The sequence below is a fragment of the Hypanus sabinus genome, chromosome 8 (genome assembly GCF_030144855.1).
Source record: "Hypanus sabinus isolate sHypSab1 chromosome 8, sHypSab1.hap1, whole genome shotgun sequence".
Lineage (NCBI taxonomy): Eukaryota > Metazoa > Chordata > Chondrichthyes > Myliobatiformes > Dasyatidae > Hypanus > Hypanus sabinus.
The window spans coordinates 168,422,583-168,437,618 of record NC_082713.1 but is presented as its reverse complement, the minus strand read 5'-3'; the positions used below and the strand labels follow the sequence as shown (position 1 = coordinate 168,437,618).

General features: G+C 39.3%; 1 protein-coding gene across 2 annotated transcripts in view; it reads right to left on the bottom strand.

Annotated features, from left to right (window-relative positions):
• Positions 1-2,101: 2,101 nt before the first annotated feature.
• Positions 2,102-15,036, bottom strand: part of ano6 (anoctamin 6) — a 174,324-nt gene continuing 161,389 nt past the window's right edge. For both annotated transcript variants that reach the window (XM_059978490.1, XM_059978491.1), the window contains one exon: positions 2,102-10,902. In XM_059978490.1, the coding sequence (XP_059834473.1) occupies positions 10,693-10,902 (210 nt within the window). In that variant the 3' untranslated portion in view covers positions 2,102-10,692. The remainder of the gene's footprint in view (positions 10,903-15,036) is intronic.

Here is a 15,036-nt window from a genome sequence, read left to right as displayed (position 1 = left end):
TTGATGTTGCTATTGTTCTATAGGGTTTCTTTTGGGAATATCTGTGAGGAGGGCGGACTTCTGGTTGTGTACTGTATACATACTGTGATATTACATGTAAAATGAAAAATGAAGGAACGCATGCCTTTAAATGAAAGAATTGCAACTATAGTCCATTTTATTGATGGCAGAATCTTCACAAATCTTATTAGCAACAAAATTCTTGTTTTTTTTTGATAGTGTATTTTCTCACAATCATCCGACTTCTGGAAGCTGGTTGAAGTATCTTCTGTACAGTACTTGCCTTTCATAATGAACAAGGCAGACACTAAGGTAGCATAATACCTTCTGTAACCAGAGAGTGGAGCTGATGCACTGGGCAAAAACACAATTGAGTCATTACTGTACCCGCTTTCCGACGTCTACATTACTTGCGCCCCCTAGCGTTCTAACGAGCATCTACTAGTCACAACTGCGAGGTAATTCATACTGGATGTCATTATCAATGAGGGGTTTAGTATCTAGCAGAGATACACTGTCGCAAGCGCTAACTTGTCAACAGCAGGAGAGATCAGCTATTCACAAGCTTTTAGATTAGTAGCTGATTGTTCTGCTCGTTGGGACAATATTACAAGTGTCAGGTATTTTATGCATTTGTTTTTTTCAAAAGTCCAGAACGTTTGATTTACCAGATTGTGAAATTTGATGTACTTCTATAAATCTGCAGTTTGTACGGTGGAGGGTGGGGTGGTGCAAAGGGCTGCCTCACAGCCAATACCCTTGAACAGAAAAACCTACAAAAAGCTGTGAATATGGCCCAGTCCATCATGGGTAAACCATCTCCACCATTAATTACATCCCTAGTCCATCATTGGTAAAACCCTCCCCACCATTGAACACATCTATACAAAGTATTATCATAGGAAAGCAGCATCCATCATCTGGGGCATCAACAACCAGAGATGTGCTCTCTTCTCAGTGCTGCCATCGGGAAGAAGTCACAGGAGCCTCATTACACCACCAGGTTCAGGAACAGTTATTACCCCTCAACCATCAGGTCCCACACCACCAGGTTCAGGAACAGTTATTATCCCTCAGCCATCAGGTCCCACACCACCAGGTTCAAGAACAGTTATTATCCCTCAGCCATCAGGTCCCACACCACCAGGTTCAGGAACAGTTATTACTCCTCAGCCATCAGGCCCTTGAACCAAAGGAGATAGCTTCACTTGCTCCATCACTGAACTGTTCCCACAACTGATAGACTCACTTTCAAAGACTCTTCATCTCATGTTCACCAAATTTATTGCTTATTTATTTATTTATTATTATGTCTTTCTTTTTGTATTTGCACAATTTATTGCCTTTTGCATACTGGATGAATGCCCAAGTTGGTCCGGTCTTTCATTGATCCTGTTGTGGTTATTATTCTATGAATTACTGAGTACACCTGCAAGAAAATTAATCTCAGGGTCATATAAGGTGACATATAGGCACTTTAATAATAAATTTACTTCAAACTTTGAAAGAAAAAACGCTTTGGTGACATGCACAGAAGCAGTTGCTTCCAAATATAGGTATTGTCTTTGGAATATATCATAACTATATGATTTATAGGGCATTACAGTAGTCACACCGCTTTACAGTACCAGGAACTCAGGTTCAATTCCTGCCGTTGCCTGTAAGGAGCTTATATGTTCTCCCCATGACCACGTGGGTTTCCTCCAGGCGCTCTGGTTTCCTCCCACAGTCCAAAGATGTACTGGTTGGTAGTTTAATTGGTTATTATAAATTATCCCGTGATTAGCCTAGGGAAAATCAGGGTTGCTGGGCAGTTCAGCTGGAAGGGCCTATTCCATGCTGTATCTCAATTTTTAAAAATACATGGATTAATGACCAGAGGGAATGGAGAGCAGGGTAAAATTTTGGAGAAGGGAGAATGGAAAGGAAGGATCTCATAAAGATCAGCACCACTGCTTTACTAGGCATCTTCCCTTTCAAATAAACACACTCTTTAAAATACAAATAGTCCAAGGACTTTCACAGCTACAACAGAACTAAAGGAAAATTGTTCCTTTACAATAAAGCAAGTATTTTCAAGAAAAAGACAAATACAAAAATGTAAAAATTTTATTCCAGTTTATTGGCATTCTTTGATGAATAATAAAGTATGTTCAATAATTGTACATATAATACTAGAACAAAATTGTTCCTAAGTTATGACTTCATGACAAGACTTAAAAGAAAAATTGTTTATTAAGATATGTCGATCATTCTTAACAGAATCAACATACTTCATTTGTATATTTATTCAGCCATATATTGAATTATAACTCATTCAATTAAGTAAGTCATATCATTATCAGTTTATCTACCATTTGCTTAAACAATGTGCAGCGTCTTAGACATTGGATGCAAACACATAAAACTGATAAATAATATATTTACTCATCAGAGTTTAAAACATAGCAAAATTAGATTATGAATATGCACAGGTAAATGAATTCCAATAATATAAACATATTGTAGACTTCCCACTCAATCAATGATGAGGAAGAGTTAACTACAATATTGGTTCATGTATTAACAATTCACAATTTCTTCCCCTCTATAGTTGTAACTGATGTGGACCAAAAAATTGATTTTGATTTTGAACCAGAAGCTATGTCACAGCCAGGAATGGTACTTCCTCCTTTTTCTGTTATGATATTTTGGGGGTTCTCATAAAGTATCTGTATTGGTAATTCCAGCTTTATGTAAAATTGTATGTTTCAATGAGAAGACAGTAAAAGGTTATGAGTTATATAGGACTGTATATCCCATTCTTTCGATTTCAAAGGACAAATATCATTTAAAAAAAAGTGTATTTGTGTTGTGTTTTGCAGCCACTGACCAATTAAATACATTTCAAATGTGCCAATTTTGCGATCTAGGAAATGCGATAGCCAATTTAAATCATGAGTTCCCACAAACAGTGCTGTGATATTAACTGGAAAATTGACTGGCAATGCAATGTGTGGGGCCTGGAAACCAGGAATAACTCCAATACACTTGTACAGAATAGTAACATGACGGAGCTTAGGTTTAATGTTTCATCCAAAACACAAAATCAAAAATAGAATCTAATCTGAGAAGTATGTAATATGAATTGATTACAAGAATGAAGAAAAAGTTGGCCAATCAGAAATGATCACTGGGCCAGATTCTGCAATTAGCAGTGAACAATGTGCAGAAAGTTTTTACCAGGATGCTGCCTGGTTTAAAGGGCATGTGCTATCACGTGAGGCTGGATAAACTTGGGTTCTTTTCTGCGGAGCAGCGGAGGCTGAAGTGGAGATCTGTTAGAGGTTTATAAGAGGCATAGATAGAGTAGACAGGGAATATCTGTTTCCCAGGTTTGAAATGTCTAATACCAGAGGGCACGCATTGAAGGCGAGAGGGGGTACGTTCAAAGGAGACGTAGGGGTAAGTTTTTTTTTGTTTACTCAGAGTGGAGGATGCCTGGAATGGTGGTAAAGGCAAATACATTGAAGGCCTTTAAGAGGTGTTTAGATAGATACATGAATATGAAGATGGTGGGATATGGACGTTGTGCAGATGGGAGGATTGGTTTTTGGGGTTTTTTGATTTTTTTTTTAGCCGGTTTGGTACAACTGTGGGCGAAAGAGCCTGTTCCTGTGCTGTACTGTTCAATGTTCTAACATCATTTATTCTGTTTGTCATTCCTGAGCCTTTATTATCAAAGTTCCTATTAGTCAACTATCTAAATTGGCACAGTCAATTACTACATAGCATCTGAAACTTGTGTAAAAAAATGCAACCTATTGCACAACTCCAATGGACTCACTTTGAAGGACTCTTCATGTTCTTGACATTTATTGCTTATTTATTTATTATTATTATTTCTTTTTGTATTTGTTGTCTTCTGCACCCTGGTTGAACGCCCAAGTTGGGCAGTCTTTCATTGATTCGGTGATGGTTATTTTTCTATAGACTTATTGTGTATGCCCACAAAAAATGAATCTCAGTGTTGTACATGGTGCCATATATGTACTTTGATAATAAATTTACTTTGAACTTTGAACTCCATAACCAAAGTGATGTTAATTAGTATTGCAGAGGCTGAACCAGGAAATATAAAAATAATGAATTCTATGCCAACACATACAGAAATGAAAAAGAAAATGAGATAAGAAAGATAAAAACAAAAATATTTGAAGACATCCAGTTAATTAAAGTCAGGAAATGAGACTCCATACATTGGATTTTAATTCTCGTACCATCTATTAAGAATGTAATGTTATTAAAAGAGTATTAAAAGTACTCTTCATATTACATTCTTAATTGTTACCAAACAATGACTCTGGTGAGTTTGAAGTGTACTTCTGTTAAATAAAACAACTGCTTGCCAATAAATATATTTGAATGATGAATCTCATGGCAGCTCTGCATTTATCCATTTATCAGTGAATGTGCAGTAGCTGGGAGTCGCTGTCTAATTTACATAATCATAATAGTAACTTCAGTACTAAAGTCTCATTAGGATTTTTATCATAAAATGTGGCACAGCAATTATCTCTCTTCATGCTGCTAAATTGGCACTTAAAAACAGAACTGACAAAAAAAATCTTTAAACCTGCAATTGTATACAATGATTCCTCTTAGCAGATTACAAAACGTTAAAAATGCCAATTTACCTCAAGTTGGAGTATTCATAAGAGAGGACTCAGACCTAGAGAGATTACCACTTCTAAAATATGTTCTCCAAATGTCACACTTATCAACAACAAAAATCCCTATGGGCTCAGGTTTGAATAGGTAATTCTACTAAACATTTACATTGTGAGTGTTTACATTACAAGAGTTATGTTATGAATTTGCTTTTAAATACCTGTACTCAATACAGAGTTATTGGGCTATTCAAAAGAAGTGCTTTCAAGAATTAATAACTATTGATAATTTAAAGGGCAATTGAATCATATTATTGTTGAATTAAAACTGGCCTGAGCCTATTTTTAGAATGTTAATGAATCTTTAAATGTAAGAAAGTACATTTTATAATAGCTTATGAGTGAAAGATTATCTTGTGGTTCACACTCGTGCATGAAATTCATAAAATGTTTTGGAGACCAATAGTATGTGACACCCCTGTTGTGCTCAAACCATTAATTTATTATTTTTCAATAACAGAAAAGCAGCATCCATCATCAGAGATCTTCACCACCCAGGTCATGCTCCTTTCTCACTGTTGCCATTGGGTACAAGGTACAAGGGACTCAGGACTTGCACCATCAGCTTTAAGAACAGTTCCTACCCCTCAACTATCAGGCTGTTGAACAAAAAAAGAAATACTCATTTCTGGTGTCCCACAACTAAAGCTCTCACTTTAAGGATTCTTTACCTTGTTATTTCCTGCTCATTATTTATTGCTTTTATTTATATTTGCATTTGCACAGTTGTTCATTGATCCTGTTTACAGTTCAGTAAACAGAATTTGCTAAGTACGCCCACAGGAGAAAACAATCTCAGGGTTGTATGTGGTAATATGTATGTAGTCTGATAATAAATTTTACTTTGAACTTTGAGGTTTTGAACTTTATGCTCCTCCAATCCTTTTGATGGTACAACAATAAATATGGCCTCTGAAAGATTCTCCTTAATGGATAATTGTTTTAATTAGCATATCAAATCATAAAAATGTAAAGTAGGTTATTGTTGTCTAACAGCAATATCAGTAATGGAATATATATCTATGCTATTACATTTTTGATGCTGCGGGTGTTACATCTGCATTGATTTGTCTTAATTAATTTTCATTTATTAAGGAAATGTTAGTATTCATTTTGAGAGGACTAGAATATAAAAGCAAGGACTTTGTAAGGCACTGATCAGACCACATGGAGTATTGTGAGATGTTTTGGGCCCCATAATCCAAGAATGAAAAGATGTCCTTCTGTACCAATTCTACTGTTTACAGGCTAACTTTCAAAGACTCTCTTCAGCTCATGCTCTCCTTTTACCTGCTCAGTCTGTCTTGGTTTTCCGTCAGTTCTTGTTTATGCTTAAACACAAGTCTGCAGATTCTGCAAACCCAAAGCAGCTCTCACAAAAGGAATGGGGAAGATGCCAGGATGTAAAAGGTGGGGGGACCCAGAGGGAAGTATTAGGCTGGAGAGAAAAGGTGAAAGGCCAGATAGGGTAATAGAGGAAGTGGGTAGAAGGGGGGGGGGGGGGGTTGTTTACCGAAGGAGAAATTGATATTCATGCCATCAGGTTGGAGGCTACCCAGGCAGAAGGTACTCCTCTTTCCCTTTGACCTATGGTCCACTTTCCTCTTCTATCTGATTCTTTTTTCTCTAGCCCTTGACCTTTCTCACCCACCTGGCTTCACCTGTCACCTTCCAGCTAGCATCCTCCCCCCCTAACTTTTTATTGTGCAGTCTTCCCCCTTCCTTCACAATCCTGAAGAAGGACCTCACCCTGAAACATCAGCTGTTTATTCGTTTCTACAGTGCTGCCTGACCTAAGTTCCTCCAGCATTTTGTGTGTATTACTTAGTTCATGATATTATTTTGTAAAATTCAGTTGTATTTCATCTTTTCTATAAATGCCTGCAAGAAAATGAATCTCAAGGTAGCATATGGTGACATATATCTCCTGTACTTGATAAATTTACTTTGAACTTTAAATCTGTAGAAATGCATTCCCATTGCTATGATCTTTAATTAGTTTCTTTAGCATTACCTGCTATCTGGTCTAATACTTCAAATATGTTAATATTGAAGTCACTAGGAACTGGGGAATAGGGAGAAACTCTCCAGACCAGGGGTTCCCGATCTGGGGTCTACTGACCTCTTGCTTAATGGCATTGGTCCATGGCATAAAAAAGGCTGGCAACCCTGCTCCAGTCAGTGCCTTATGCCTCTGCTGCTGGAGTTCCACTATACAGAATTCCAGGTCTTATCATCTTCAGCAGTTTCATCAATGGTCAGAAGTAGATCCCTTCACCCCGTTGTAAGTTCCAGAAATGGGAATGTTTCTTGATGATCATGTGGCATTCAGTTCCATTTGTCACTCTGGAAAATGTTGCAATTTGTCCCTGAATGCAACAAACCTGGACAATGTTCAGACTCACTCTGATAAACAGCATTCACACTCGACACGATGCAATCAGTAATACTCCGTCAGGAGCGAACCAGCCTGTATTCCTGGAATCTGTTCCCTCTGAGCTGCATTGGTGCACCACTGCACAGCTACTGAAACGCTCCCGCTTAACATACCCTTTGCTGCTGCCCAGCTGGAATTTTCTTTTAAGTAAGATACTTTTGTTGTACTGTATTTCATTAAACCCTTCAATTAAATAAATAAAGTCAAAAGTATGTGATTCTTTTCAATTTTCATTCTAAATATTCATAGTATGCATATTACAAAGAAAACATTTTAAGTGCCACACAGTTTCCAGGCTGTGTAAAAATTTCCTACTCAGAGCAATGGTCAGTGCACAAATTTTTCTACAGAAGTGGTTTTCCATTGCTTTCTTCTGGGCAGTGTCTTTACAAGACGGCTGGCCCCTGCCATTATCGATACTCTTCAAACATTGTCTGCCTGCAGTCAGTGGTCGCATAACCAGGACTTGTGATGTGCATCAGCTGCTTGTACAACCATCCACTACCTGAACCCAAGGCTTCATGTGACCCTGATTTGGGGGTGAGGATGGGAGTGGGCTAAGCAGGTGCTACATCTTCTCTAAGGGTGACCTGCAGGGTGTGCAAAGGGAAGGAGTGCCTTACACCTCCTTTGGTTGAGACTTGTCTCCACCTTGACACTGAAGTTCAACATCATCCAGTGGAAAAGGACCCTTTTATCTGTACACTATCCAGCATATCGAGCACTCACTTACTTTGCTACTGACTGCGAGACAAGGTGCCTCAAAAATAATAACACATTTCACCTAATCTTTGATAGTATCTCCAAAATCCACACCCTATATTATCTAGGCAAGAGGTTCCTAACTTTTTTTTATGCCATGGACTGGTACCATTAACTAAGGGGTCCATGGACCCCAAGGTGGGAACCCCTGGTCTAGATGTTCAACAGTAAATGGTGCAGAGGTATTACAATCTGCAGATTCCTGTCCCATTTACCATTGACTACTGCTTCATTAATGACAAGTCCTCACCCTCTCAAACAGCATCTTTGCAACCTTTCAAAAATACTCACTACTGCGTTCTCAAGGGTAATTAGAAGTGGGCAATAGAGGCTTTGCTGATGAGAAATTTATGAGTGAATAAAGCAGAACTACTCACAAACAAAAATACATCATTCCTGGTTTGTGCCTTCCTCCCACCCAATTTTATGTTTTTCATGATTTGAATGTTTTTAAATATCTTTTTCTCTGCTTTTTTTTGCAAAGGTAACTTTGTGTGAAGAGCAGGATATGAAATATAAAAAGAAAAATAAATATTGTTTTGCTTTCTCCTTGAGCTTTTCACATAAAGGACAATACGGCTTTTGTTAAGTTCACATTGTTAAAATAAAAAAAATCAAGCATATATTGAACTTTCTTTTTTGCTTGATTGTCAGCACCAAAGGACAAAATTAAAAAGTCTATTCAGTTGTCAGTACACAGACCATCATAAAGACCATCATAAAGGGAGAACATTTTTATGAAAAAGGCATCTTGTGTATATAAGAACAGTTAATAGCAAGAGTACTTTAGAATGTAAAGTATTACTCTCCAAAATACAGTGTTGTTTTAATATCATTACAATTCGTCTCTTTCTTTGTTTTGTGGCTGCCTGCAAGGAGATGATTGTCAAGGTTGTATAAAGTATACATACTTTGATCATAAATGTACTTTGAACTTTGAAAGTACTGGTCACTGAAAGTTTAAATTTCATTACGCCCAAACAGAATTGGGTGATGGCCTATATTTTATAACATTTGATCAATCATAGCTAGGGACAAGGTTCATTATCAAAGTATGTATACAGTATACAACTCTGAGATTCATCTTCTCCAGATAGCCACGAAACAAAGAAAACCATGGAAGCCATTAAAAGAAAAAACATCAACCCTCTCCCATGCACAAAAAACAAATTACACAATGGGCAACAAGAACATTAAAACCCCCTCCTGCGCAAATGGCAACAAGAACATCAACACCCCCCCCACCCACAAAAAAAACAAATCGTACACATAGCAACAAGAAATGGCAAAGGGTATTTGATGGCTCTGGGCCTGTATTCGCTAGAATTCAGAAGAACGAGGGGACCTCATTGAAACCTATTGAATGGTGAAAGGCCTTGACAGAGTGGATGCAGAGAGGATGTTTCCTGTGGTGGGAGATTCTAAGACCAGAGGACACAGCTTCAGAATAGAAGGGTGTCCTATTAGAACGGAGATGTGGAGGAACTTAGCCAGAGTGTGGTGAATCTGTGGAATTTTTTTTTACCACAGGCAGCTGTGGAGGGCAAGACTTAATGTATATATAAGGCTGAAGTTGATAGATTCTTGATTGGTCAGGCCAAGAAGGGATACGTTGGGAATGCAGGAGACTGGGGCCGAGAGGGAAAGTGGATCAGCCATGATGAAGTGGCGGAGTAGACTCAATGGGTCAAATGGCCTAATTCTGCTCCTAAATCCTATGGACTAAGAACATTGACTCAGAATAAGGGGATAAAGACTTGGAAAGGTGATGAGGTGGGTTTCCTTTTATCAGAGGATATTATGCATTTGGAATTCTCTATCCCACAGGTTGTTGCATCATTGATCAGTATTTTCAAGACACATATTGATAGATCCTTTAGACAGTAAAAAATCAATGACATGATGATCCAGTTTGAAGGTTTAGCTGAGGTAGAATTTCAGCCATGATCTTATAGTATAATAGAGGTGGTTTGAGGAGTTACTGCTCCTGTTCCTCATGTCCTGATTTTTAATACACTGATCTAACATGATTTCAGGGTAAGCCCACTAAACTGTTTGGCATGACTAGAAATTAGATATTGCCCCCAGAGTGGCTTAAACGTAGAACTATCATAGTTTAAAACTCTTTCGGATTTCACAATTTCCTGGGCAAATAACTTGAATATACTGTAATGGTAAGCACTGTAAAAGGCAAGAGCATTTTGCTAACTAAATTCATAATAAATTTAATAATCAAATGGTCAAAAAATAGGAGAAACCACCTACACCATCCATTTAGTTAGCGTATCAAATACCCGGGGAAAACCCTTCACTCCGTGCACTCAGTAACTTTAACATATGACAGGATTGCTATAACACATATCACCAGTCACTTAGAAAATCCTCTCATATGTGTTGGGATACATTATCCTGCCAGTTAGGAACACATGGCAACATTGTGGTGTCATTAATTTCTTTCCCAATTTTCAGTAAATCTGATAACTATTTTCCATGTTTGTTCACAGCCTTCTTATTCATACAAGAATTTCCTCCTGATTATAAAAAAGTTCCAAAACTCTGTTTCTCATTAAGTGCAATAATATCTTTTCCATGGACTATTGAAACAGCTTGAACAATTTTATAGTCAAAATGGAATTTGAGATAAACCAATGGAACAGATAGAAAAATCATAGATACTTACAGGCAGATAAAAACATTCCCTCTTGGAAATCAAACAGATTAGCATTTCAAGAGATTCCTCCTTAATATTGTGCATTATAGAAAACAATTTTTTGCAACAGATATTTATATATTCATGCTTTGGTCCTTCAGGCTGACTGAACCTTCTATAAACCTGCTGGTTGCATCTCTTAATGCGCTGTCCCAGGTTGGAAGATGATTTTCATGCAGGATCTTCTGTGTTAAATACTTCTCACGTTTAATTTGTTCTTTAATGTGTGCTGGAACATCAGGAATCACATACGACACAAGGAATTTCACCGCAAATACAATGTGCTGAAAAATAGTAAAATCGAATCACAATTAAAACCTGTTTCTTTGTGATACTGTAGTGAAATCTGCTTTATTCATGCAGCCTTATAATCATATATTGTATTTTATTTCACTAGAACCCTAAGTTGATCACTGACCACAATCTATGGATTCACTTTCAAAGACTCAACAACTCTTATTCTCAGATCTCTTTCTCTATCTCTCTATCACTCTATCTACCTATCTGTCTTTTCCTATTTGCACAGGTTGTCTTCTTTTGCACATTGGTTCTTTGTCAGTGTTTATGTGCTATTTCTCAATGATTTTTTAAAAATTTCTATTTTTGGGGGTGATGTATTACCAAGGATAGGGGATTGGTTAACTGATAGAAAGCAGTGAGTTGGGATACATGGGTGTTTCTCTGGTTAGTAATCAGTGGTGAGCGGTGTGCTGCAGGGGTCGGTGCTGGGCCTGCAGTTGTTCACCATATACATTAACAATCTGGAAGGGGGAACTGAGTGTAGTGTATATAAGTTTGCTGATGATACTAAATTGAGCGGAAAAGCAAATTGTGCAGAAGATATGGAGAGTCTGCAGAGAAATATAGATAGGTTAAGTGAGTGGGCAAGAGTCTGGCAGATGGAGTACAACGTTGGTAAATGTGAGATCATCCACTTTGGAAGGAATAATGAAAGAGCAGATTATTATTTAAATGGTAAAAGATTGCAGCATGCTGCTGTGCAGAGGGACTCGGGAGTGCTTGTGCATGAATCATGAAAGGTTGGTTTGCAGATGCAGCAGACTGTCAAGAAGGCAAATGGAACGTTGGCCTTCATTGCTAGAGGGATTGAATTTAAGAGCAGGAAGGTTGTGCTCCAACTATACAGAGTACTGGTGAGGACGCACCTGGAGTACTGTGTGCAGTTCCGGTCTCCATACTTGAGGAAGGATATACTGGCTTTGGAGTCGATGCAGAGGAGGCTCACCATGTTGATTCCAGAGATAAGGGGGTTAAACTATGAGGAGCGATTCAGTTGGCTGGGACTGTACTCACTGGAATTCAGGAGAATGAGAGGAAATCATATAGAAACATAAAATTATGAAAGGATAGAAAAGATAGAGGGAGGAAAGTTGTTTCCACTGGTAGGTGAGACTAGAACTAGGGGACATAGCCTCAAGATTCAGGGAAGAAGATTTAGGACAGAGATGAAGAGAGACTACTTTTCCCAGAGAGTGGTGAATCTGTGGAATTCTCTGCCCAGGGAAGCAGTGGAGGCTATCTCAGTAAATATACTTAAGACAAGGATGGGCAGATTTTTGCATAGTAGGGGAAATAAAGGTTATGGGGAAAAGGCAGGTCGGTGAAAATCAGTCCATGGCCAGATCAGCCGTGATCTTATTGAATGGCAGAGCAGGCTTGATGGCCCAGATGGTCTACTCCTGCTCCGATTTCATATGTTCTTATTCCTCTGTTCCTCTCCATGGACATAGACTTCAAGATCCCGCTGTTTCTCCACACCATCAGGAATCATGATATTAACCCTGTATTCTGCCTTCAAATTCAATATTCCAAAGTCAATTATTTCACACCTGTTTGTGTTGGACTCCATCTGCCTCTTCTTAGGCCAGCTCTCCATCCTGTCAATATCCCATTGTGTTCTATGTTAACCTTCTACACTATCCACAACTCCACCAACCATATACTACTTTTAATTTATTTTTGCCATTTTTACTCCAAAACATTCTTCATGCCAAATAGTTAGTCAAGTATCTACATAGGCACTATGTCCTGCCAAGTGAGCATCCACCTTGAAAATAACACAGCAGGAAAAACTGTAGCTCTCTCAATGCAATCGTTAAAAAACATCTTTACCATATCTACTCCGTCTAGGCCTTGCAACATTAAAATGTTTTCAATGAGACTTCCCCCCCCCCCCATCCTTCTAAATTTCATTGAGTACAACCTCCAGTGCCAGCACATCTTTTCATAGATGAGGAGCCCAAAACTGTTCACAATACTCAAGGTGAGGCCTCACCAGAGCATTGTAAAGCCTCAGCACAACATATCCCTGCTCTTGAAATTAATGCTAACATTGTATTTGCCTCCCTTACCATTGACTCAACCAGCAAGTTAACCTTTAGGGTGTTCTGCACAAGGACTCCCAAGTCCCTTTATGTATCAGATTTTTGGATTTTCTCCCCTTTTAGAAAACAGTCTGCGCATTTATTTCTTCTACTCAAGTGTATGACCTTGTATTTTCCAACAATGTATTTCATTTGCCACTTTCTTGCTTATTCTCCTAATCTAAGTGTTTCTGCATCCTACATTCTGCATTTCATGCAACTTGGACAGCATCCTCTTTTCAGACACCACCAACAGAGAGTCCAGTTCCACCCCCACAACATCACTGGCCTTACGAATGAGTTTGTTGATTCTGTTGGTGTCTGCTACCCTCAGCCTGCTGCCCAGCACACAACAGCAAACATGATAGCACTGGCCACCACAGCCTCGTGGAACATCCTCTAGAAGAAGAGTGGTGGACCATAGAAGAGAGTGGACCATAGGAGAAAGGGAAGGAGGAGGGAGGTCGGGGAGGGGAAGGTGGTGGTGATTGGCAGGTGAGAAGAGGTAAAAGGCCAAAGTGGAGAATAGAATAGAAGAGCGGGGTGGGGGGGGGGGGAAGATTTATTAATTGCTCGTGTTGACGGTGATGCTTTTAATGGCTTAAAAGTGTTTTCAGTTGATTTTAATTGTTAATTTCAAACTTTAATAGTTTTTGAATGTTTCTGAATGTTACATATTCATAAGCACTGATTAAAAAAGAGCATTGGTTTGTCAGGTGTCAGAGCTGCTATTTGACCTGGCTGTCTGCCAAAGGGCTGTCATCAGTTTCTTTAAGACAGTACTTGCTGTATCCTGCATTTGCCAAAGGGCTGTTAGCAGTTTCTTTAAGACCTTTGCTCTATAAGGTAATGGTCACAGTCCAAGCCTAGCCCATCTGACCCTAGACACTGGCATCCAGCATGCTGCTATTGTAAACAACAGTTAGATGCAAGACATTTGGGCTTCCCAGCGTCAAGAGTGGATGGTGACCTTTGGTCCAGAACAAAGACCAAAAAGGGTAAGTGAAAGAGAGGAATAAAGTGTTACAGAAGGAACATAGAACAAAGTGGTGAATCTGTGGAATTTATTGCCATAGCAGCTGTGGAGAACAAGCCATTGTATATATTGAAGATAGATTCTTAATTAGTCATGAAGTGGTACCGGAAGAAGGCAAGAGATTGAGGCTGACAGTGAAATGGATCTGCCATTATGAAATGGTGGAGAAGACATGATGGACCAAATGGCTTAATTCTACTCCAATATTTTCTCTTTCTCTCTCTCTGGCTATCTATCCCATAGGATGATGATGGTTGCTTTCAGTCAGTTAGTGGGGTTTGAAATGTGCGTCCCCTGGAGTGGCTGTACAGGCCGATCCCTGACAGGTACTGCTTGCCATATACTTGGCAGGTGAGGCCTGGAGGGGCAGCAGGGGCAGAAGCTTTGTTGTGGCTCTTCTTGTGCCTTTCCTCTGTTGCCTCTATGAGTTTGTTCTCAGCAGCGTCCACACCTTTTCTGATGGTGTTCCTCCACTGTCAGTGACCTTGAGCCAGATCCTCCCATGTTGTTGGGGCAATGTCAGCTTTCTTGAGGCTCCTGTACAGAACATCCTTGTACCGTAGTCGCTGGCCTCCTCGTTTTTGGGTACCACTGGACAGTTGGCCGTACAAGGTGTCCTTGGGCATTTTTCCATCAGGCATTCTGACAACATGTCCTGCCCAGCGCAGTTGGGCTGACATCGCCAAGGTTGAAACTGCTGGCACTCTGGGTCGAGAGAGGATCTCGGTATTGGAGACCTTGTCTCGTCAGGTGATCTTCATCAGAGAACGTAGGTGACGCTGCTGCAGTTGGTCAAGCGGGCGTAGTGACTCTGATATGGGCACCATGTCTCACATCCGTACAGCAAGGCTGATACGACAACAGCCCTGCATACTTTGCAACTGGTGGCCAACCTGATGTTCTGTGACCAAACGCGATCTTTCAGCTGACCAAAGGGCAAAGCAGGCTTTTCTGCTTCTTGACTCAATCTCTGCATCCAGAGAAGCTGAGGATGTTAT